Raw genomic sequence first — 24857 nt, 5'->3', positions numbered from 1 at the left:
TCAGATGCTGACCTGACGTTCTTCCTTGGCTGACTTCTGTTCCCTTGGCTTGTGTTAGAAAGCTTATACCGTACCACGACCAGCTAACATGCACCAAAACTTACCTTCTTGGGTTTAAGCAGCATAGTAAGGTACAGTACGATTAGGTTAATGATAAATCAGCTATCAGCTAACCTGTTTGGCAGCACACCCTTCTCACATTCGATACCAAGTCACAATTGGAGGAATTTATTTTGTTTATTGCTCATATTTTTAAATTAAGCTTTTAGGGTTTTTTTAGCCTTTAGCATATTCCATTTCAAAGTATATAAATGAGGTTCCGATTCTGTTCCTGGCTTGATCCTCTTCGAACTGGATAAAACACTTTGAAAACTGAGGAAATGGAGTGTTCAATATTTATCTCCTGAGATATTTTCATTTTTCCCAGCAAACGTTATTGGGTTGTTGTAGATTCACAGGAGCAAGTTGTCTGCACAGAGTCTGTGCTGCACAGTATGGCTTCTAGAACATTTTGTTTTCAGTTTAGACAACACTAAAAAAGTTGAGCTCAGCCCTACAGGAGTCCTAATTAGCTCCACCAGCGTATGTGCACCGAAATCATTAAACATGTTTTGTTGGATTTAGCTAAGGAAGAAGGAATATCAAGTGCCACCTGACTGCACATAATTAAGTTTAAAGCGTGAAGAGTTAATCCTGTTGCATATTAGAGTTTGTGGCATTTCAGCGTGAACTCTGTATTTCTCGATACAGAGGCATTAAAAGTTAGTAGGAATTAGTGTAAGCTGTTTGCTATTGAGCTGAACAATTGCTTTGAATTGAATGCTGGAATGAGAATGAGCTCAATACTATTATTAACATGCGTTTTTCCCGAGTATGTAATGATCTCTTTGACCTGCTATGGGAGCAAAACGATGCAGTAATTAATCCAGTGCATATGGCAGGGCAGGTTTTAGTCCTTATGATCAGCATCTCTCTTGGTGTGAATCACAAACAAATAAGATCCCATTGCAAAGTGTTATGCCTGAACGACCTGGCTTTGCCGTGGATTCTCTGCCTGTCTCGTGCCTGCGGACCCTGCTGAAAGCAGCCAATATGTAGTTGTATAACTGCGAGCCTGGCTTAAGGCAGATCCCTGGTGCTTAATAAAACTGAACACGTGGCTTGTGTTTTTTTGATGCAGTGAGATGAGCACCTTCCAGCGCTTTACCAGGAAAACTGTTGGCTCTTTAAAGTCTTTCAGAAAAGCCTCCTGTCGATTCTGCTGGGCTGAAATATCATTCCTGAGCTCTGCCACTGGCATTTTGAATAGAGTTGAATTTGGACCTTAGAATTCCCAAACAGTTCATAGAACTGTTCTCGTTATTTCTGCTCTTTATCCATCCGGGAGGTGCAAGCACTGACCTGCAGGCAGCAAGCTGTCCAGCCTGTGTGTATTCTGTTCCAATATCTTTAGAGTTTCTGTTAAGACCCCTCTGTGCTAGCTCCTGCGCGTACGACACACAGTGCAAGGCGTGCTTTGCGCTGAAGAATAGGCTTTTCAGCAAGCAACACAAAGAGAGAGTCAGTTCAAGGCACTTTGCATCAGAGACAAAGCCAGGAATAGAGCACAGGGCTGGTGGCTGTTGGTATCCCCAGCAACACCTGCACGGTGCTGTGGGCCTCCTCCATCCTTCTTTGCACCTGCCAAACCAGGTTTCCTTTACTCCTCTGACCGACTGCTGGGCTTAGATCTTGATTTCGCTCTTTATCATCAATGCCAGTGATGGGATGTTAAAGATTTCTTGCTTTGTACTTTGGTTTCATGTGCCGTTTGCTTCCTTTTAGTTGAATCCCGTTTCCTGGAGGTGGGAGATAGCAGTTTGATTTCCATGTAATCAAGTGCCGGCAAATGACACCTCCGCCTGTGCAAAGCGTAGCAGGAACAGAAAGCTCGAACAGGGCCCTTGTTCTGTGGTTTGCAGCAAGGAAAAATTGATGTGGACCCAATAGACAGCAGCCTGGGCATATTATGGCTAACAGCTTGCTGGGGAACAGTCCTTAGCCAATTGCATTTAATTTGAAAATGTGTAAAAACAGCAAATTAGGCGTGCCAGCAAGAAATTCCTTTTATTGGTGGTCTTTTTTTTTTTTCTTTTAAATGTCATGTTAAAATTTGTTTTGGAGGTATGTAGGTAAAGAAAAAGAAAGAGAACCACAAGCTGCTCCTCCCTCCGAGGCAGATGGAAAAACCTTGTGGCTGAGGATGATGATGATTAGGCTCCAGGCAGGAGGGAGTTTTCTCAAGCTGAGGTAGAAGAGTTAGAAAACTCAGGCTATATCCCTTGCAGTTATTGTTAAAGCTTTGCTCACGGTCTGTGGGAATACCAGGCAAAAGTTGGTCTGCTAATTTTGTTGCTGGGTACGGTTTATTAAAAATGTGAAGTCAGGGCACAGTGTGAAGACTGTGGGTTTAGCGTGATGGAGCAGCATGAAAAATGCAGACGGTTTAAATTTGGCCCATCCTCACGTGGAGCAGAGCTTAAAAGTAGAAACTGGGGTAGGGGGGAGGCACATGCAGTGTATGTTAATTCTTCTATGGGATGAGAATGACCTATTTCTCCAAGTCATTTTCGATTGTCAACTCTAGGCAATGAAAATGTATTTTCTGAATGATGAATAATTTAGCAACTTAAAGTGATTAACATAGAGAAGAAACTATAATACAAAAGGTGTAACGTGCTTTCAGACCTAAATACATTCCTGTGCAAGAGGGCAACATAAATCCTTTGCATCCTTTCTGTGGATTCACTCAAAGAAGTTTCCTATTGAAAGAAGATATGAGGTTTAGGCTTGTGCTCATCCTCAGGACAAATGTGAATTAAAGACCTGAAGATCTGAAGCAGTCTCTAGTATCTGATCATCAAAGGTGGCTTTGTTGCTGTTGTTTAAATTGTGGACTTTTGTTTAAATTGTGGATTGAAATGATTTAAAGAATTAACTTCTAATGTCATGGTTTCCCTTGTACAGTCAGAACCACAGGGTGAGTTAAATCCAGGAAAATAAGCAGATTTTATTTCTGCTATAAAACATTTATTTATTACACTGCAAGTTCAAGACACTAAATCAAACTTACTGTGGCATAAATGTGAAAAAATTCTATCCTTATTACATTAGCCAGGACTGAAGAGTGGTTAATGCTTTCAAAACTGCCAGAAAACCACAGCTCATCCTGCTCTTAATCCATATAATGTATGGCAAATGCAGGTGGTGAGGCACTGGCACGGGTTGCCCAGGGAGGTGGTAGATGCCCCAACCCTGGAAACATTCGAGGTCAGGTTGGAGAGCGCTCTCAGCAACCTGATCTAGTGGAAGATGGCCCTGGTCATTGCAGGAGGGTTGAACTGGATGGCTTTTAAACATCTCTTCCAACCTAAACCATTCTGTGATTCTAGTGGCACATCCAGAGCAAAGCTTTAACTGCACTTTTTTTGAGCCAAACGGTTCAGTACAGACAAAGGGCCCTACACCGCTCTCTTTGATTGCCATGCTTTCTAGAAGTCTCAAATAAGGCAATTAAATTTGGTTGACAGAATTGCTTCCCCGGAGAGCAGTAAAAACTGGCATTAATTATTTTCCTAGTCATCTTTATAAGAGAACCTTAGAAAAGCTTCCTGCTATATATACTCGGGAATAAGGTAAAAGACACTAGCTTGCAGGTCCCTGTGATAATTTTTGCCCGTGCACTATGTGCTGGGCGAGGTTGGTCTTTCTCCTCTCTCGTAGCCGTGTCCATCCCAGGTCATGCTGCAGTGACTGCCAAGAGAAAAAATGAACAAGAAAACTGCTGTTGAGCATGTTGCCATAAGAACAACTGATTCTGGTTGTGCCGGTTGACACGACCTCTCCCACATGTCAGCAGGAAAGGGACATCAGTGGTGTCCTCAGGACAGAAGTCACAGCTGCTCTTTGGCACCACTTAAGACACATCCTCCTTCCACTTAAATACAGTTTTGCATAAACTTAGCTGCAAACCCTACTGGCGTGCTCATGTTTCCAGAATTTATCAAGCGTCACTGGATGGGCTTAAATATTTTAGAGTTCATATACAGCTCAAGGGTGCAGTGCAGGTTTTCTTCACAAGTGTGGAGGCTGAGGAATGCTGCAACATCCATTTTTTATGAGGTGGCAGGTCTGATGAGGAAGGTTCTAATGAAGTAGCAAGCCGCAGTGCCGTTCCAACATCAGCAACAGCGACAGTTTCTGCAGAGCGTGGCCAGCCCTGCTGCACTGCTGCTGCCTCCTATGGAGAGATGTCCCTTCTATGCCCAGCTCAGCATCCCCGTCTCTTCTCTGCCTGGCTCAGCATCCCTGTCTCTTTTGGAGAGGTGAAAAGCTGAGAACTTGAGCATTTTTCATTTCCATGTGTTTTGTCCTGGTGCTATAGCTAAGAATAAAATGCAAAGATGCCTTTGCATAACAAAAGTTAGATTATCATAGAATCATAGAATAGTTTGGGTTGGAGGGACCTTAAAGATCATGTAGTTCTAGCCCCCCTGCCACGGGCAGGGACACCTTCCACTGGCTCAGGCTGCCCAAGGCCCATCCAACCTGGCCTGGAACACCTCCAGGGATGGGGCAGCCACAGCTTCCCTGGGCAGCCTGGGCCAGGGCCTCACCACTCTCATGGGGAAGAAATTCTTCCTCACGTCCAGTCTAAATCTGCCCCTCTCCAGTTTACACCTGTTCCCCCTCATTCTATCCCCACAAGCCTTTGTGAACAGCCCCTCTCCAGCTTTCTCATAGCCCCTTCAGGTACTGGAGGGTCACTACAAGGTCTCCTCAGAGCCTTCTCTTCTCCAGGCTGAACAACCCCAACTCTCTCAGCCTGTCCTCATATGGGAGGTGCTCCACCCCTCGGATCATCTTTGTAGCCTCCCCTGGACCCGTTCCAACAGCTCCATCTCCTTCTTATGTTGAGGATTCCAGAACTGAACATGATACTCCAGGTGAGGTCTCACAAGAGAGGAACAGAGGGGCAGAATCCCCTCCCTCGCGCTGCTGGCCACACTGCTTTTGATGCAGCCCAGGATATGGTTGGCCTTAGTTAAATTAATGTATGTTTAATTCTTAGTTTCTTTTCTCTAATAATCGTAATGAGGACTCTACATCCAAGAGGTAAGTTCAGTTTAATTGCTGTGTATGCCATGCTTTGAAGTCCCAAGGCCAGGCTCTTGGGGACTGCCCTCACCCTGGTGCGTTCCTGCTCCAGCCCGCAGCGCTGCCGGCAGCGAGGAGCCTCGGCTCTCGGCTTCACCCCCCTGAGTTTTAATTTCCTTTGGAGGTGGGCAGTCTGAGAGAAGAGAGAGGGCAGCAGCATCCTGACACGCTGGTCTTAAACTTGTGATAGATGCCTGGTGTGGCTGCTGTAGTAAGGTGACTTTTAGAAGAAAATAGTTAGGGGAAGATTTCTCTGCATGGGCTGTGGTGACATTAAAACTCTTTTGCTGGCTGCATAAAATGTATTTATCTGGAGTTATGTGTATAGACATGAAATGATGAACTGGGGTCCCGTGAGGCTAAGTTTGCAACCCCATAATGGAAAAGAAATCCCGCATCAAAGGAATTAGAAGATTTATCTCTTTCATTTATCTTTTAATTTAATTTTGGAGATGATTCCTGAACTTCTACATCCCCAATTTTGTTATTAACTTTTTAAACACTTCCTTCTTTTCTTCTTCCCCGTGCTTTCTGCTTCATCACAAGAGTCGCTCGTGGACATCTGGTTCATCTGAAGTTAGTAGCTGCCTTTGCATAAAACTTAGAGGACTGGACTTGGCTTATTATAGTTGTAATAAGTTTCTTCCTGGAAACAGCGTATTTTTTTTTTTTACTGGCTGCATTTTATTTCTGATTACTAACGGTTTCTGCATCCTCCTGTGAGAGTTCCTTAATTGTATTTAAACTGGCATTGCTCAGCAAACCTTACCACTGCAGAGCCAAAACATATGGTACGTACATAAAACATTAACAGTTTTCCCATGGATGGAAGTGAACTGAGGCTGACAAAACCCAAACTTTTCTGTTGTGCTCAGCAAAGTAGATCGTCAGCTTTCAGTTTGAAATGGAAATGGCAAAGTTGGCCCAAACTTTGTTTTCAGCCTAGTTTTTGAGAATACTTGAAAAGATTTTGTAAGGGTATTTATTTTTTTTTTTTATTTGATGAGAGTGCTTTCCATCAAAACAAGTTTTGACAGAAAGCTGTCTCTGAGCTGTAGTGAAAAGCAAATTGTTGCCTCTGCAGCACTGCAAGGGCTCTGGCACGTCTCACTTTGCTGATAGACCCAGTAATGCAAGCATCAAATAAGCCTTCTTGTCAGCAGGGGTGGAGAAGCTCTGAGGAGTCACCATCGAAGCTGAAGAACTGAAGGAAAAATTGCCAGGCAAGGTGGTGTGAGTGGCTGTGGTTTGGGCTGTGGTTTGTGCCCTGGGGAGTTGTGACAAATCCGCTTTGCACTGGCACTCGAAGGGGTTGCAGCCTGGTGGGCTGGGTTGGGTGGGAGCTGATCGAGGCTGGGAGCTTCACCTCTGGTGCATTTGGTGCACGGAGCTGTGAGAGTCATTGAGAGAACAGGGGCGAAGCTTCGGGGTAAAATACCCACTTAGGGTATTTTGTAGGGTGTTTTACCTGAAATCCACATTTTTCAACAGAGAAAGAAAAACTTCATTTGGGGTCAAAGATTTCATTTTGCGTAATCCTATGTTCTTTTTACCTTTTAAAATTAAAACAGAGGTCTTACTGTGTAGGAAAGCACTATCAAGGTCAGTTTTGAAAGCATTCCAGAAGAAGAGGGACTTTCCCACCTCCCTACAAATTTTAAGTCGAAATTAAACTGAGGGAATGAATTCAATGCTTTGGTATAGCCAGCCCTAGAATTTTTGTTGAAATTAGTTATCTAAAACCGTTTCACTTTACTAAGGTGCTTTTTGTTCACTTTAGGGTTTTCAGCTGTCGCAGCCTATCCCTGAACACAATACAACCTAAATATTTTGCAAGACACCTAAAGCCATCCATTTATCATTTATAACTTATGTTGCAAAACCATTAAATAACATTTAGCAGATGTTTACTGCCAATGTTATGCTACTATAAACATGTGCTATAAAGACTTTTTTTTTTTTTGTAAATCAATTTTTGTTGCTTGAAATAACATTTTCTAAGCTGTGGAAGTGGGGGGGAAAAAGCAACAAAACAACTAAAGGCTAGAGTACACATCCAATCTGTCAGTTTGATGAAAGATGGAAGCTGAATTTCGTGTTTAATTCAGTTTATTTTTTAATGCAAAATGCCATGCCTTCAAGGAAGGAACATTGTAGTGCATTTTAATGGTAATTTTCACCATCTGGGTGATACGTGTACCTGCTTGGCCAATTAGAAACTAGTTGACTGGTTTTGGGTTCCTAGAGAAGAGGATTGACCCTGAAAAGCAAGGTGCCCTTGCCTGTTGAAAATACGAAGCCCATCAGTTGACGCGAGCACACATGGTGGTGGCCGCACTGTTGCCACGGTGTGATCCTGCTGTGGTGTGGACTACAACCAAGGAGCACCATGCCCTTTATTTCTAGCAGCTGAGGGAGCGTCCCTGATGCCTGGTGTGTGAACGCCCACTGGGTCAGCCCAGCTTGGCGGCTCACCAGGACTCAGGGGGAAGCCTCGTGGCAGGTGGTTCAGAGGGAAGCTGGTTGTGAGAAGCGAGGAGGTGATGGAAGAGGTTTGTTTCCCTCCCTTTTTTTGCCTAGTGCCACTGGAAAAATCAATCTTTGTCGTTATGATGGGACTGTCCCTAGATTAAATGGTTCAAATGACCTTCCTGATCCTTTTGTATCCTATTCTGGGATAAAGAGCAGGGAAAGATGAAGCAAAATAGTAGTGCTGTGGCAGGAGAAGCAGGAATTATCCTATAAAAGCAGGTGGGCAGCTTGGTCCCACATACCCTCAGAGACTGAGCAAGTCACAGGCAATATCATAACTGAGCTTACCTTTGTGCAGTGCTGCCATGTGTGATCATAGGCACTTCAGGCTGAGCTTAAATTATTTGGTATGGAAAATTAGCTCCACACCTTTTGCTGTGCCCATGAAGCCTTCTCTGCCGGTATATGGAGAGGTGGAGCTGAGGGTCAGGTTGACCCAGGAGACCAGGCTGGTGTGTAGACAGGGAGTGCTAGGAAGGTGGCCAAGGATGTCCTGATGATGATGTCCGGAGGGGTAGTGCTTGGATCATCACAGCTTTAAAGTCATACTTAGCATTCAGATAACATGTATGCCATTCCTTAAGAATTTATATTTCTGCTTTAGTCTTTTTCCACCCAAGGTTGCTTTTTTCTCCATTTGTTTTTTTCACCTGTGGTCAAAAATAGTAATAGTATGCATGGAAATTGGAAAAAAATCTTGTCTTTCCTTCACTAATAATCAGCACAGCTAATTTACGCTATCAATAGTGCTCAGACAGCTACCACAGCTGTCAGCTCCCTGCTTCTAGGGTCTAGGTCCGAGGCTGGGCTCCCTCCAAGAGCACTGGTCCTTCCTCACTCTTCCCCCAGGAGAAATTTTTCCTCTGGCAGGCAGGGGAGGCACCAGGATTGCTGCTGTGAGTGCAGAGACCCATTTTCTCCACCACATCAGCCTTTCTTTGTGGGGTTCTCCTGCGTCAAAATTTGCACCTCAGCATTGGCTTCTGAAATGTGCGTCTGCCCCAGGAAACAGGTCTTGGGTTTGTTACAACGACACATCCAAGGAACTAGGATAAAAACGATGTGTTCCTGTCATTCCTGGCAGGGCTCTAATCAGCAGTCCTTTCAACCCACATAAGACGATACTGTGATCAAACAGCTTCAGCCCTGCTCTACTTTAAACTCGTTGCATTGGAAGAGTTTGATTATTTGCCAGGGAGTTTTTATTCCATTACAAAGTTTTAAACTTCATTTGTAATTAAGTTTTCCATTACAAATGTAACATGATGGCTCTGCCCTGGAAAGCCTATAGAACTTTTATCCAAACCCTTGGGAACAAGGGAATGAGCCACTGCAGCCTGGAGCCTCCGGCATGGGCACAGCTACAAGGCTGGCCAAGCCCCAGCGCTCTGCCTGGAGCATCTACACAGGTAACAGGGTGAGTCTCTATATGATGTTTGCTTTTTCACCAATCTGTAGTTTGCTTGGAAGCTGTTTAACGAGCAACGCTTGCATAAAACAGGGGTTTTTTTGCTGAGAAGCAGTACCCTTGTAGAAATGCTAGGTGGGCATGTGGGAGCACAGAGAAACAAAACCATCTTCAGTATCGACCTTGGGACATCGGTTATTCAGTTCAGGTGGTCCGGAGGGCTCTGCTGAGCATTATGTGTGGGCTGCCCTCCTGCAGCCAGCCTCCAAAACCACATCTCGCCCTGGAGCTAAGGGAGGCTAATTGCCGTGAGAGCTGTGCAGGGTATGCAAACAGCCTTATTTGCCCATCAGCCTGCGTATGTAGAGCACATGCTTGTCTCCTGTGCTTTTGGCCAAGACCACCGTGAACTCATTTAGTGCTCACTAATCTGAACCCATGGAGAGCTCAGCTGGGCGGTTAATGAATAACCTATTTGCCTCCCTGGGTTATTATTACAAAGCAACATAGATTTTTCTAACAGAAATAGCATTTGTAAAGCTTACAGAACACAAGGGACTAGGCACTGTTTTTTCTCTGTAGCCTCTAGTGCCTCCTGAGCTCGTTGATGAAGAAACAGATGAAGGTAATATGCTTGCACTCATTTGGAAGGGTTCCTGGCCAATGCAAGCAGTATTTTTGCGCTAATTAGGAATGGTTTCTGGCCAATGCAAACATTATTGTACCCAGTCTTCCTAAAATGACTTTGCAGTTGCTTTACGTGGTGTATTTGGCTCCTTACAGAGTTGCAGAGATTAATTTTTAATCATACAATAACTCACTGTTTTTACACGACTTCAGAGTTGCTTCCTAATAGTATGTTTGAATCTGTAGTTTCTAAAGAGGTTCATTTATAGCGCTGGGCTTGTATTATACCTTTAATTTTTTTCATTATCTACCAGCATTCCCTCAATTCCCGCATAGTTAATGCTCACTTGAGTTTCCTGTCAGTCACACTATACTGTATTTCCATTTTGCTCACCCATGTAATCTTCTCTGTAGATATGAACAGGCAAAACAGATCAGCTCGAGATGTTGGAGACTGAACATACTGCTTGTGTTTTTTTCAAGTGAAACAAAGGAAAGCAGTGGTTTCTTGTGACATAGGGAGCCTTCCAGTTAAAGAAAAATAGGTACCTTGAGTTCAAAGGGTTTCAGGCTTCGGGAGGACTGTTGATGTCATCCCCAATTGACTTTTGCTCCCTCTCTCCGTCAAATACTTCTGCATTTCCCCCCAAGTTGCTTTACTGCACTTCAGATGACAAATTTCACTTTTGATCTTCCCAGTTCACTCAGGTTCATCCTCCAGTTTGAAAGTTTTTCCTGTTGAGTCGTCCCTGTCCCTTCTGTTGCCCTGCCTCTTTCTCCTACTGTTTTTAGCGGCTTGCTGCATCTTTGGAAATCTTTGGAGGTTTCTGTTTGCAGTGGTGCCTACGCTTCCCTTACAGGCTCTCTGCAATGCTTCCCTGGTCTTCCCGACCCCCTTGCTCAGGCCCTCGCCGTTACTTTAAAAGCTGCTCCTAATCTCAACATCTCTTGACTCTGCTGTGGTCCTTTTCATCATCCTCTGACTTTCATGACCATTTTCCTGCTGCTGCAGTGCCCCTGTGGCCTGTATTCCCCACAGGCTGTCCTCCTCCCAGCATAGCCTGTCTGGCTGCCCTTTTTGTCCAGCCACTGTAGAAGTGGCCTTTTCTTTCTGGTCAGAATCGACGTGTGTGATGACTTTTAAGTCTAGGCTGTCTTCTGTGAGCTGAAACTCTTGGCAGCAAACTTGTGGTCACTGTGGCCACATATTTCTACATCAATTACTATGGTGCTTTCTTCCAAAGCTGGATTGCTGTAATATAATAGGTAGACAAATGCTATTAATTATGCCAACATACAGAAATGCATTGATAGAAAGAGAAGGTTGATTGTGAAATACTGGCCCTACAAATATGCAGGAAAAAGACTCAAAAAAGAGTTTCTTGGGTCTTCAGCGTTACAGAGAGTCATTCTTGGAGTTAAAACTTCCCTGTTTTTATTGATGTAGCTGGAAAACATGCAGATAACTGCAATGGGTTGCCCAGGGAAGTTGTGGCTGCCCCATCCCTGGAGGTGTTCAAGGCAGGGTTGGATGGGCCTTGGGCAGCCTGAGCCAGTGGGAGGTGTTCCCTGCCCTTGGCAGAGGGGTTGATACTGCATGATCTTTAATGTCCCTTCCAACCCAAACTGTTCTGTGGTACTATGATTCTGTAAATAATGAAAGGCTGACTCGATCCTTAAAACTTCTAATTTTCTGGTTCCCCCAGATTTGAAGGTATTGGATACCATATTTACTAACTGCATCCACTGTTTTCCTACTATTGGACTTGAATACCAGATCTTGATGTTGAACCCTTACTGAGTGTCTACTCTGTATCTGAAGTTTTAATTGTGGTTTAATCTTGCCATATTTTTACATACCTTGGAAATAACTGCAGAATAAGCAGCAAAAATCATGGAAGAATTGCATTATTTTAAGATAGTAAAACTCTTGGTTTTTTACATCTTACGTTGAGGCGTACTCGTCCTTGTGCATAAAGAATTTCTGCAGAGAAACATAGTCTTTATTTTCTTTATCTCACTGGAAAATAGAAGCTGTGCATCCAGTCAGCTTTATCACACGGTACATTTTGTGACTACAGTGAAATCTTAATTATAGAGATGTCAGTGCAGCACCTGGCACTCTCTTGTGAAGTGGGCTGGACCGGGCTGCGTGAGGTTTGGTGAGGTCCAACAGGCGCGTGAAACCCTGCCATCCTGCTTTTCATGTGTTGCTGGAGACTGAGAACAAAAACACGTCAAACTAGGCGAATGCTGGTCACGGTACTTACCTTTATTTGTGATTCATGATTCGTCACTTGATGCCAGGGAGAGTCAGGAAGAGGCATGTGTCTCTCTTGTGGCAAATACCAACATCTCGCGTCCAGCGGTCCACTTATCTGTGAAGGTGCTATATTGATAATGAGCTGTTGGAGTAGTCAATAGGAATAATTAGTGCAGTTTTTTTCATGAGGAGCTAACAAAATACCCATTGGGGCATTTCAACACAACAGATGGCATCGGGCTGTGGCACGACCAACAGCGTCCTTGCACTGCGATGCCACTCTCCCTTGTATTTGTACGTTGCAGACGGTTTTAGAATAGAATAGAAGAGACTGTTTCAGTTGGAAGAGGCCTCCTATGATCATCCAGTCCAGCTGCCTGACTCCAGCCTCTTGACTGCCAGTCCAACTCCAACTCAGTCCTGGCTAAGTTAAAGCATGTTATTAAGGGCATTGTCCAAATGCCTCTTAAACACCAGCAGGCTTGCGGCATCAACCACCTCTTCAGGAGGTTTGTTCCAGTGTTTGACAACCCTCATGGAAAAGAAATGCTTCTTAACGCATCCCGCATTTTCAGGTCATGCTCTGCCTCTCGCGGGTTCTTCTGGTTCGAGCCAGAACCATTGCTGTACTTAGAGATTGTGACTGTCAAAAGTGTGCCACGCTGAAGGCACAGTAGTGGGTGGGTATGGTCCTGGGAATAGGCAGCAGCTGTTATCTCCCTCTGGTTGGGAATGCATGTCATGAAATGCTCCACTGGCGTCTATGACTCAGGCTTGAACCAGTCACCCCCAAATAATCAGCTCTTCTGGTTGCGGGTGAAAGACAGCTTTCTCTTGTCAGCTCACAGAAACTGGAGTCTCTGGAGCATATGTAATGGTTCCAGGCAGGTTCAAAGATTTCTATTTTAGACATAATCACATATTCTGTAGTGATACATTGTCATTTTTAGAAATCCAGTGTGTTGTGCACAAAAAGCAACACGCTGCTACTATGATTTTCTTCCTCAAATGTTGAGCTTTGCTTTTTCTTTAACAGAATTGCTTACTAATTCCCCCAAAAAATAACAAAACCGAAAAAAAACCCCACTCAGTGCCTGTACATCTAGCGCATCTGAACTTGAAATCAGCAAAAGTGTGTTTTTTATTTATTTAAAGTAACAACTTTTCTGGTAGGTTCAAGGGCCTGGTGAATATTCATATCTAGATTTGTTTCTTGACTGCTGACTGGTGTATGCTTTCTAGATCAGTTGTAGTCATGGATACATGGAAATGGCACTTTTGGTCTTGTTTTCTCAGCAGCACAATATTCCAAACATTATGAGAAAGGACTATAGAATGAGAGAATCATAGAATAGTTTGGGTCGGAAGGGACCTTAAAGATCATCCAGTTCCACCCCTCCTGCCATGGGCAGGGACACCTCCCACTGGCTCAGGCTGCCCAAGGCCCATCCAACCTGGCCTGGAACACCTCCAGGGATGGGGCAGCCACAGCTTCCCTGGGCAACCTGGGACAGGGCCTCACCACCCTCATGGGGAAGAAATTCTTCCTTATATCAAGTCTAAATCTGCCCCTCTCCAGTTTATACCCATTCCCCCTCATCCGATCCCCACAAGCCTTTGTGAACCGTCCCTCCGCAGCTTTCCTGTAGCCCCTTCAGGTGCTGGAAGGTCACTCTAAGGTCTCCTCAGAGCCTTCTCTTCTCCAGACTGAATTGTCAAAAACTGATCTCCAGGAGTGATTGCAGATCGTGAGCACTTGCACGTGGTTTAATTGCCAGGAAAATGCTGTGCTTTAAAGCTATTCACTGTAGCTGCGTTTCCTCTTGGAGTATTACATAGTGACAGAAGTCAAAGTAAAGGATTTTCTTGCGCATGAAAAAAAAATTGTATCTGTTTCCCCAAATGCTTCAGCATCGTGTTTGCCAGTGTTTTGGGTTTCTGAAAGAATTTTTATCAAGAAGATGTAGCTGTGGTCATGCTTTGCTCACTCCAGTCTCTCTGATAAGGGCAGTAGGAGAAACCTCACTACAGCGCTGCCTGCGGCTGCAGATTGCTGGGGTTTTGTCAGATTCAAGGGAGGAGGTGACCACTTTGCAGCTCCTGCAGCATCTCAGGTGAGCCAACCACTGGCCTATGTCCTTGCCAATATCTCATGGCTTCTCAGCCCAAGTCCCATCAAGTCCTGCTGACAGAAAGCTGTTTGCCCGCAGAGAAAAGGAGAGTGATAAGGAGATGACACACCACACGTATAGCTAAGCCTTCCTTCTGGAGGTGCAGGAGGCTGTCAGGACAGGGCAGCACTCACTGGTTTCCCCATGTGATCTTTCATAGAATCTTCTGGGGCAACCAGGGGAGGAGATGGTACATCTGCCCTTTGGCGTTGCTTATGGAGTGGACTGGGAGCATGGGGAGATATGTGATGGGAGCTGGCCGAGACTTTGTTTTCAATTTCATTTGGCAAAGTTTTCTGTGTTCTCCTGTAGAAAATGTCCCGCAAAAGTGACAATAACAATATTTTGGATATAAGCCTAGCACAAAAGGGTAATAGGAACTCCACGGGCATGTGTGGGCTTTTGATTCATCCTCAGAGATGGCAGATGTGCATTTATTTAAGATCTGAGAGTGGGACTCGGAATATTTATAGTGAATTCTTTGTTCTCTGTCTTCCTGTGTGATTTTTGTCTCCGCTGTCAGCAAACATGAGTTCAGTGCTCTCTGCTGACCATCTCATGCATCATTCACGCTCCAAATCCCCGAGCCCATGCCAAGCCTTCAGACCGTTCATGCCCAAGCTCTTTGTCCAGCCTTCAGACCATTCTGGGGAGGAAATGCTGAGGGTCCCCTTGCATAGCTGGGGTCTCCTGGTAGAAATGTGAAGAGCTGACTGGTGGAGTTCAGCAAGGTGCACCTCAGTTCATCGATGAGCTCCTCCTGCACGTGTCTGGCTACTTTGAGAGCACACTGGGCTTAGGATCAGCTGGAAAGAAACTAGAATGAGCAACAAAGCTGGTGAGGGGGCTGGAGAACAAGTCTTAGGAGGAGCGGCTGAGGGACCTGGGGTTGTTTAGCCTCGAGAAGAGGAGGCTGAGGGGAGACCTTATTGCTCTCTACAACTGCCTGAAAGGAGGTTGTGGAGAGGAGGGAGCTGGCCTCTTCTCCCAAGTGACAGAGGACAGGACAAGGGGGAATGGCCTCAAACTGCACCGGGGAGGGTCAGACTGGATGTTGGGATAAAATTTTTCACGGAAAAGGTCATTAGGCACTGGCAGAGGCTGCCCAGGGAGGTGGTGGAGTCACCATCCCTGGAGATATTTGAAAGACAGGTGGATGAGGTACTTAAGGATATGGGTTAGTGGCAGATAGGTATGGTGGGACTTGATCTCAGAGGTCTTTTCAAACCTGGTGATTCTATAGTTTAATGATCATCTGTTCCAGCTTCCTGACTGCTTCAGGGCTGACCACAAATTAAAGCATGTGCTTGTGCAGCAGCCAACACCAACGTGCAGTGTGTGCGCCATGGACTACTTTTTCAGCCCTGCAGCTTACTAAGCTCTGAGGACATTCAGGAACTGAGATATAAAGAGTCAGTTTGTAAAATGGGAGTAATGGTGTGTTCTTTACATTGGCTTTTGTGACAGTATTTATCTATTTTTTGTCTGTGAGGCACTCCAGTTAAATGGCAATGGGAATTATCTCATTATTGGTATAAATAGACCTATTTTTTTTTATTTAAGACTGATATTAGATTAGGTCACAGCTACAGTTTAGTAAAAATAATTTTGTTTGCAGTGTCTGCTGATCAAGGCAGTAGCTGAAGCTGCACTGTCCTCTCTTGTCATTACTGCTCATCGCGGCTCTGGAAAAAATAACAGATCTAGGATGTATGAATTTGCACGTGAAGAGAGTGAAAATCAGTCCTCATCCTCTAAATGTTACCCTTTGGAAAGCAGAAACACCGGCCCAACTGGCTCTTGAATGTGCACAAGCAGGACAGAGCCAGGCATGTGGAGAGGAGCGGCCACACAAGGTGTGAGGTGTGTGTCTCACTGGCATTCTCCACTCTGCCACGCTCTGAGTTTGCTCACGGGCTTATGGCATCTCTGTGAGGCTCCTCCTGGTTTGACACAGGCTGAAGCTGTATTTTAACTTGTTCTAAATCACCGATTTAGGAACATGTTTGCTTGGTACTTCAAGCAGCTAAAAAAGACACTCTTGAAAGCAAAATAACTGCCGTCCTGCATCTTCCCCTGGAGGACTTTAAATAAAAACTTGACCAACACTCTTTAGTTGTCGCCTCATCTTCTTTTTAAATATAAGATCTTTGCAATAAAGCATTTATAAATTAAAATTCTTCTTTTTTTTTTTTTTTTTTACCTTGTAGTGAACTTTGACCACTTCCAGATTCTCCGGGCGATTGGGAAGGGAAGCTTTGGCAAGGTAGGCTTGAACGCTCGGTCTTGAGTTTGCTTGTGCATTTTCTCAGGTGCCTACTGTTATGTACTTATGATATATTGAAATATATCTGAAATAGACTGTTTTTATTATCAGGTGATCGCTGCTAAGTAAGCACAGGAAAAAATTGTTCAGGAAAATACCTTGTTGCCATTTGGCATTGCTTTAATTCTTGGCAACTTGGTGAAACAGCTGTATTATAAACACCCAGAACAATTGTGGCCATTTCATGGCAAATATTCATTATGTTTTCTGTTTCCTGAGAGGATTTATAGGTTGTGAGGGGTGACAGTACGTCAGGAAGGTGCTGGAAGTTGTTCTGGGTGATGGACTGAGCTGGAAGGATGTGGTCAAGAGGGTTCTCTGAAGCCCTGGGCTGTTTTCCCACTCAGAAATGAGTTATGTTGAAGAGTTTCTGTTATTTATTTTTAACAAGGTTTTTTTTTGCCAAGCATGTGGGAGAAGGTGGGAGGTGATGATCAAAAGCTGGATAGCTCTGAAAATCAGTTAGTGGTTGATTCCCTAGTTTTATTCCTTTCCCATTCCCTTTTCCACTGACTCTCACTCAGTCAATGTATAGATAACTATTTGCTGCTTCTGTCGTGGCATTTTACACCATTTATTTGCACTGCAGGCATGAAATTTGATGTGTCTCTGTGTGTGCATGTCCTTGCATGCAGACAAGACTTGATTGCATTGGTACTGTTTCATAGTTATTTTGTCACCTGCATTTTGCTGTGTCCCAACAGTAGTTGTTCCCCTCTTTTTAGCCAAGACATCTGCCCCCGATGGACTGGAGCTGTAGGAGTGATAACCTAGTGAAAATTGCTAAATTTGGTGGATTATTGGATCTTTTTATGTGGCAGTTGCATGGTGTGGACCTTTATGTCAGAACTGGGTGTTAGGGTGGGGCAGGGAAATGGCCTTGAAATTGGGCAAAACGTGCAATGTTGACCTTGTGAAATAGTACAGAGTTGTTTGAAGGACGGTACAAGTGCCTCCATGTCTCCGTGCTGCTAAAATAAATGGAAGGCAAGCTGAGCAATCAGAAGAAAGCTGTACCCTCTCTCCTTTCTTTCTGGTCTGGCCATCTTGGCCTGTTTCTGCCCACCTTCCTTTGATCAGCAGCTTATACCATGGGCGTAAGAAAATCTGAATCTGTCCCAGGAGAGAAACGGTACCATCCTTTGCTTTTTTGCTCTGCCCATTACAGCCCTAACAAGGCAGCATCACACTGGGTGGTGGCCACTTAAGCAGCCTGATCTGCTGCATTTGATGCTCAGGAACTTTGTTCAGCTGCTTGGAAACTTTGCAAAAGCAGGAATTTCTTAGGAGGTCTGAGACTTGTTTGGCCAGAAGAACCCAAATTCTTACCGATTCCTGGAAGTTGCTTCTTAAATACTTAAAACTTATTAAGTAGTGTCGGTCTTGATAAACAGTAGCAGTACAAAATCTGACTGCAGTCGGAATCCAGCTCTTCTTGGAATATAGAGAGTGGACATGGTTAGTCAGAGTGCTGTCATTAGCACTGCTTGCTAATGAACCTGCTTCATCACAGCCTCAGTTAACTGGCAAACGCTTTGGTTTCTATCACACTGTTCTGGCATGGCCAGGGCACAGTCTACCCACTCAAATTCCTCCCTGTCTTCGTTGTAAGTCCTCATGGGACCAGGGCTAATTAAAATGTAATACCAAGTGGTGTGCTAGTCATGGGGAGGGTGGTTTTAAATACTTAAACATATTTGCGGCCGTGTCCCTCCAGCAAGAGGCAAAAGCTGGCAGCAGAGCTCTGTCAGATTTCTGAGGTTATGTTAGGTGATGGAGAATGGTTAAATAGAAGCTCAGGTCCTTCCTTAGGGGTAGGACTGTAGAGGTAAAACAAACAGCAGAGGAGCTGCTGCATCTCACCAGATGCCCCTGGCAAGAATAGGAACTCTTAGGATCTTGTGACTTCTGCTCATCGTAGAATCATAGAATGGTTTGAGCTCGAAAGGACCTTAAAGATCATTTAATTCCAACGCCCCTGCCATGGGCAGGGACACCTCTCCCTACATCAGGCTGGTCAAGGACCCAAGCAACCTGGTCTGGAACACCAAAACATAACATCTTATTGAAAAATAGTGGCTATACACTGCTAAAAATAGCTCGTATAAGAAGACTCATACTTCCAAACACATACTTTTCAGAGGAAAGAGGTTTTATTCTGCTGAGCTGCGATGCTTGGTGCTGGAAAATTAATTCTGCTCAGAAGACAAAAAGGAGAAAAAAAAATTCTTGTCCCAGAGCAGGACCTTTTTGGCTTTCAATAGAGCTCCTTATGGCTGCTTCCTTTTCTGTTTGTGTTAAAGTAAGGTTAAGTCTAGCACATAGCAGTCTATCAGGCATCAGAATTGTATATACACTTTCAACAAAATGCTGAAATGATTCATCTGTCATCTTTCTGGATAATTATGTCAATATGCTAAATTTCCTTTGATACCGAAAAAAGCTTTTTACATTTACTAAGTCATTTACAACTCGCATTTAATTACAGAAAATGTGAAACTACCTACCTGAAAACTCTTAGTTGAAATTTATGAGTAATTTAGTTGCTTTGGTTGGTTTAATTACTATGTGCCCATGTTCAGGAGGGTATTTAGGAATCAGTGTCCTGTCCACCTCAAAATAAGAGTGCAGACTCTCTGTGTGAGATGAGAGACCTGTGAAAGCTGTGATGCCATCTGATCTTATGGTGACGGGACATAGGAGGCAGCAACCTGCTGGGTCACCTTGGGCAAGGTGTTTGCTTTTAGCTCGTGTTTTGTGCACCTCTCAGGACAGACTGTGTGGTCTTTGGTACAGGACCTGTACCAAATGAAGGAAAAGGGAACTCAGAAGTCACTTGGGAAGAGACTGGAGATCTCCTGAGCTGTGGCTCTGACATATCTGCAAAATCCAGCTGATTTATGTTTCCTAGAGATGGGTTTAATAATTTTTAAGATACTATTGAACAAATCAGAGTCACGCTCAATTCCATAATTACTCAAATTAGCAAACGTGTAGTGTTTTCTGTACGTATTAGAGGTAATATTATTTGATTTTTCAGTATTTTGACAGGAACGTTGTGTTTCTCCTGTAGCACCTGCTCCTTTCTCAAGCAGCAGCAGCAGCTGCTCGGGTATCAACCACTCTTTTGCTATTACCTAAGGAGTAGTAGCCAGGAAAGGATTTCCAGAATGTGATGCAGTTTGTACCCGCTTATTTTAATGGGGAACGCACTGAGTTTCATTACACTTCATGAGAGACATGATGAAACTTAGTAATCTCTGAAGGTGTTGGTTGCATTGCAGTTATCCTGACACCTCCCTTCTTAAAAATTGACCTCTCCTGGCTGAAGTAGTTGTCTATTCAAACTGGGAGGCAGCCAAGGGAGTGCTCGCTCCTGTATTCTTCCTCCCAGCTGGGCTTCCCTCTCCATTCTCCCTCAAATCAGCCACCGTTGCCTTTTCCAGGGGATAAAGAACTGGATAGACTTATGGGAATTCATTATTTCCACTTTACTGCTGTGAAGGAGTAAAAACATATCTGAAGTTCTTAAGCACGACTTTATATATTTGTTTGCTGTTGGAAATAGGGGATTAAACTGGGGGCTGGAATGAGCAGCAGTGTGAAATGAAATTTTCCAGAGAGAACAAATACATCTCCGGGTGAGTGGGCCCGTGCAGGCAGCCCGCGGGGGTCTGGGGGCGTTGTTTTCATTTTTCTTCTTCTTTTTTTTCTCTTTTATTTTGAGTAATTTGTGAAGTTTCAATGGGACCTGTGAAGGTTCAGGGGAACCTATATGGTAATAAAGAGGGTTTTATAGCTGTCAGGCTGCACAGTGAGGACCTGGAAAAGAGAGACCCCAGACAAGGCTCCAGCCTACTGCAGAGGTGGGAGGCATGCGTGGCTGCAGCATCTGGCTGCCTCCTTGGGTTGAGGCTTCTCACCAACCTTTCCAAAGAAAGCTCGCTTGTAACGTGGTATGCTTTGCAGAAGTACTTTAACTTCATGATTTTATTCCGTCAGTTATTCACACAGCCAGAAGCTGAGTATAGAAAAGCTTTAATCCATTTTCTAGAGGTTATAAATGCCCACCCAGTAGATATACCATAAATAAAATTCCCTTAAAGTCTGTTCTGAACTGAATCCCTCTTTGATATCAACACAAGTGTGATCCTTTGTCATTTTTTCCAGCTTTATAAATGTTGGATTTTTCCCCCAAAAGAAAGGCTAGAAACATAATCCTTTGATATTAAAACGCCATGGATATTTTTTTGCCCTTGTTTTTTCCTTGGCTGCACTGGAGCTTGTGTGAGGCCAAGGGTTTTTCAGAGCTGCAGGCAGAGTCTCAAGACACATGTCCCTGCCAGACATCAGTCCTGTCACTGGTTGGCATGCTGGCAACAGCTCCAACCCTGGCATCAGAGGGCAGGGAGAAGACCTGCCAGGTGCTGTGGTTAGCTGAGAGGGGACGGCGGGGTGAGGGGTGTCCATGAGTCCTGGGGCGCCAAAGAGCCTCTGGTGTTTGACCATCCAGCTGTTCCCAGGTGAGGTTTTGCTGGGCAGCCCCAACCCTGAAGGAGGGAATGGGCTTGCTTGCTGCACCAGGGCTGTCCTGCTTGGCCCCCAAAACTGCATGGGGTGTCATGTGGGACATAGCCGGTCCTCCAGGCAGGAGACAGACAATTGCAGTAGTGTGAAGGACGTGCTTCACTGTAGCATCCGACACAGGAGCAGCTCGACTGGCTGAGGGGGCACCTCTGCCCAAAACCCTCATTGGGCAGTGACCACGAGTGGTGCGTGAGAAAGCACGGAGCACATGGAGGGTGATCCTCCCTTTGATACAACCTCCTAGGAAGTATTTAGTGATTTTTTTTTTTTTTATTACTTTCTTGGATGTTGATAAGCTCTAAGTGTGTCATTGCTAAAAGCCATGAGAGAGAATGGCAAAGAGTGAAAAGCCGAAGTGATGATGTGGTCCAAGACTACCTTGCTATCCAGATCTTGGGTTGCAAGAGCAGCAGCAGTAAAATTACAGAGCAGAAAATGCTGCTGAATAATCTCAAGAGACTGAGTGAGCAGGGACTTCAGCTGCAAGGAGGCCTGAAACATGATACTGGCTGCCCCTGCTGGGGAGCTGTTTGAGCTTTCTGAACAATCAGGATTCCTGAAACAGTGATTTATAGTAAAAGCTGCCCAGTTTTATTATTATTATTATTATAAATCCAATGCCTTATTAACATTTGCATTAGAAACTGCTTCAGGTTTATTTCAGCCCCCATCATTCCCTGTGGATGAGTCACACCGGTGTGGGACGGGAGGTGGACCAATGCTCCTGCCTGGTTGCAGACAGGAAAGCAGCATAAGAGAACAGAGGGTAGAAGCATCCTCCTCCACCCAAAAACCTGCTGATGGCCCCCGGGCCACCCCTGCAGGTTTCCATGTGTGGGTTGGGACTTGCCCCAGAGCAGAGCGCCGTGGTGGGGTGGCATCACTTCCCCTGGGGCTGCACAGCTGCTGTATCCCCCATCTCTAATAATCCCCTTGTACAAGCACACAGGAGTGCCTATAGTCCCCAGCAGAGGAGCATGCAGGAGCTGTATCTCCCAGGAGCTGGCCAGGGAGTGGCATGGCTCCCACTTTGTGTGCCAGGATCACCTGTCACCCATAAAATTTCTCAGCTTGTCACTCAGGTGGCCTCTGTCCTTCCCAAGTCCTGAAACCTGATGGTTCCTAGTCATCAGGAGGTGTGGAGGAACACAGTTGCTGGTTGCAAATCATGGCATTCAAATGCGATGCTTATTCTCAAACAGGCTTTAACCCCGGGCTTACTGTAGTCTGTCTACTCTTTCATTGCATCTCTTGTGTTTTTTCCTGAAGCCCCTTCACAAGGTAAGGATGTTTATTCTGGTGCACTGTGTGACACCTTCTCTTTAGTCACAAACACATGTCCCTGCTCATACAGCTCCTTCCTTTTGTGCTTCTCTTCCTGGGTCAGGGGGGACAGGCAGAGCGTGGTGGTTGTTGAGAAATGCACTGCAAGTCTTATGCATGACCAAAAATAAATTTATTTGTGTGTGAGGCAGCCTTTCTTTATCTGCTACAAAACAACCCATGAGATGTTTTCATTCGGTTTGCTCCTCCACACTTTGTAGACATGCTCCACCTCATGCTTGTGGAGCCTCTTTACTCTTCACCTTACGTTTTGTCATTTTCTCTTGTCTAGTCATCTTTTGCCATCAAAATGCACCAACACTGAGAGGATCTCGTGCCTTGTTGCCAGAACAAAGCTTGTCTCTGCTAACTCATGCATAATAGTGACGCCTGATTTGGTGTGATGAATTCATGGGGATTCCCTGGTGTCTAATAATACGGTTTAATTAATGGTGTGCCTTTCCATCCTTCTGGATCTCCATCTTTTTTGTTGTCTGGTTTTCACAAAGCTGAGAGGAGCATTTATGTCTTTACAACTTTTACAGTTGTCCATTCATCTGTAAAATCTGGCTGCAACTGGCCAGCAGTCCTAAAAGTCAGTAGGGGCGAGTGTGAAAAAATAATCCTATAACATCATTTTGTTAGGAAAGCATCCACAAATGTTTAATTCATGAAGCCATAAGCAAGCCCAGCAGACTGGATCCCTCCTTGTGTGAGCCTGCATTATAATGCAGCAGAGCCTCTTTTTTTTTGGGAAAAACGGAGCCCTGAGCTGCTAAGAGGGGTGGATCTGCATGTGATGCTGCGGCATCGTTCCCCTTCCACTGCCGCTGGGGCTGGCGCTGCTGGCAGTGGGGCAGACGGCATGTGGATGCGGCGCTTGGGGCAGGCTTCCATCATGGGAAGTGCCGGTCCTGACGTTCCTATAGGATGCACTGGATCAAAATGTCACAGCGCTAGTGGTGACACCTCGGGAGGTGCTGGCTCTGGTGTGCCAGCTCTGTTTGTGTGTCATGTTGGTGATGTGATAAACTGTCCCCAGCAACTGTCATGGTGGTAAGTGATGGGAAGTACCTCATTCTCACCCCACTCTTGTTCTTTAATGTTGTTGGCTGCAGGGATGCCACTAGTGCTGTCTCTCGTATCCACTCCCAAGCTGTTTGGGTTTTCATTGCCCCCTGTGCTTTGTCCTTCCCCTACAGCCTCTGAGCTGAGCGAAACGGCGAAGAAAAATGTAAACCTGAAATATAAAATGTTTTTAAACTTTATAGAATTTTATAATGTTTTTATTTTTTGAAAACAGCTACCAGGAGATGAAAAGGAAAAGGGTATCTGCGTTTGTAAGTGCAACATTAAACCCAGCTTCTGTAGACTAAAAGTTGACAGCCAGGCAGAGCCGGTGAGGTGCTGTGCCCCGATGGCCAGCTGGGCTTCATGAGCACGGTGGACATGGCCTGACACCAGTGGCCACCTGCACCCCTCTTCCCACTGACTGTCATCCCTGTCCAAAGGTGTGTAGTCCCAGATGATGCATCCATTTCCAGGCCAAAAGAGTTGTGGTTAACTCCAGCTGGAGGCCGGGGCCAGGTGGTGTCCCCGAGGGCTCAGTGCCGGGTCCAGTCCTGTTCCATATCTGATATCAATGACCTGGATGGAGGCATTGAGTGCGCCCTTAGTGAGTTCGTGGACGACACTGAGCTGTGAGGAAGGGTTGATCTGCTGGAGGATAGGGAGGCTCCAAAGGGATTGGAACAGGCTGGACCGCTGGGCTGAGACCAATGGCATGAGGTTCAACAAGGCCAAATGCCGGGTCCTGCACTTGGGGCACAACAACCCTGTGCAGCTACAGACTGGGGGAGAGTGGCTGGAGAGCTGCACGGAGGAGAAGGCCCTGGGGGTAATGGTTGACTGAACATGAGCCAGCAGTGGCCCAGGGGGCCAAGAAGGCCAATGGCATCTTGGCTTGGATCAGAAACGGTGTGACCAGCAGGTCCAGGGAGGTGATTCTGCCCCTGGACTCGGCACTGGTGAGACCGCACCTCGAATCCTGTGCTCAGTTCTGGCCCCTCGCTCCAAGAAGGATGTTGAGGGGCTGAAGTGTGTCCAGAGAAGAGCAACGAAGCTGGTGAGGGGCTGGAGAACAAATGTTACGTGGAGCGGCTGAGGGACCTGGGGTTGTTAAGGCTGGAGAAGAGGAGGCTGAGGGGAGACCTTATTGCTCTCTACAGCTGCCTGAAAGGAGGTTGTGGAGAGGAGGGTGCTGGGCTCTTCTCCCAAGTGACAGAGGACAGGACAAGGGGGAATGGCATCCAGCTGCACCAGGGGAGGTTCAGGCTGGATATCAGGAAAAAAAATTTCACGGAAAGCGTCATTAGGCACTGGCAGAGGCTGCCCAGGGAGGTGATGGAGTCACCATCTCTGGAG

General features: G+C 45.3%; 1 protein-coding gene across 2 annotated transcripts in view; it reads left to right on the top strand.

Moving 5' to 3' along the window:
* STK32C (serine/threonine kinase 32C) overlaps positions 1-24857 on the top strand; it is a 99777-nt gene that overhangs the window by 36956 nt on the left and 37964 nt on the right. The window contains exon 2 of one of the 2 annotated variants that reach the window (XM_054072065.1): positions 16408-16463. The exons of the other annotated variant lie outside the window; for it this stretch is intronic. Within the exon in view, the coding sequence (XP_053928040.1) occupies positions 16408-16463 (56 nt within the window). The remainder of the gene's footprint in view (positions 1-16407; positions 16464-24857) is intronic. 2 annotated transcript variants of the gene reach the window in all.

The sequence above is a fragment of the Cuculus canorus genome, chromosome 7 (assembly GCF_017976375.1).
Source record: "Cuculus canorus isolate bCucCan1 chromosome 7, bCucCan1.pri, whole genome shotgun sequence".
Classification (NCBI taxonomy): Eukaryota; Metazoa; Chordata; class Aves; order Cuculiformes; family Cuculidae; genus Cuculus; species Cuculus canorus.
This window is presented reverse-complemented; position numbering and strand designations above follow the sequence as displayed.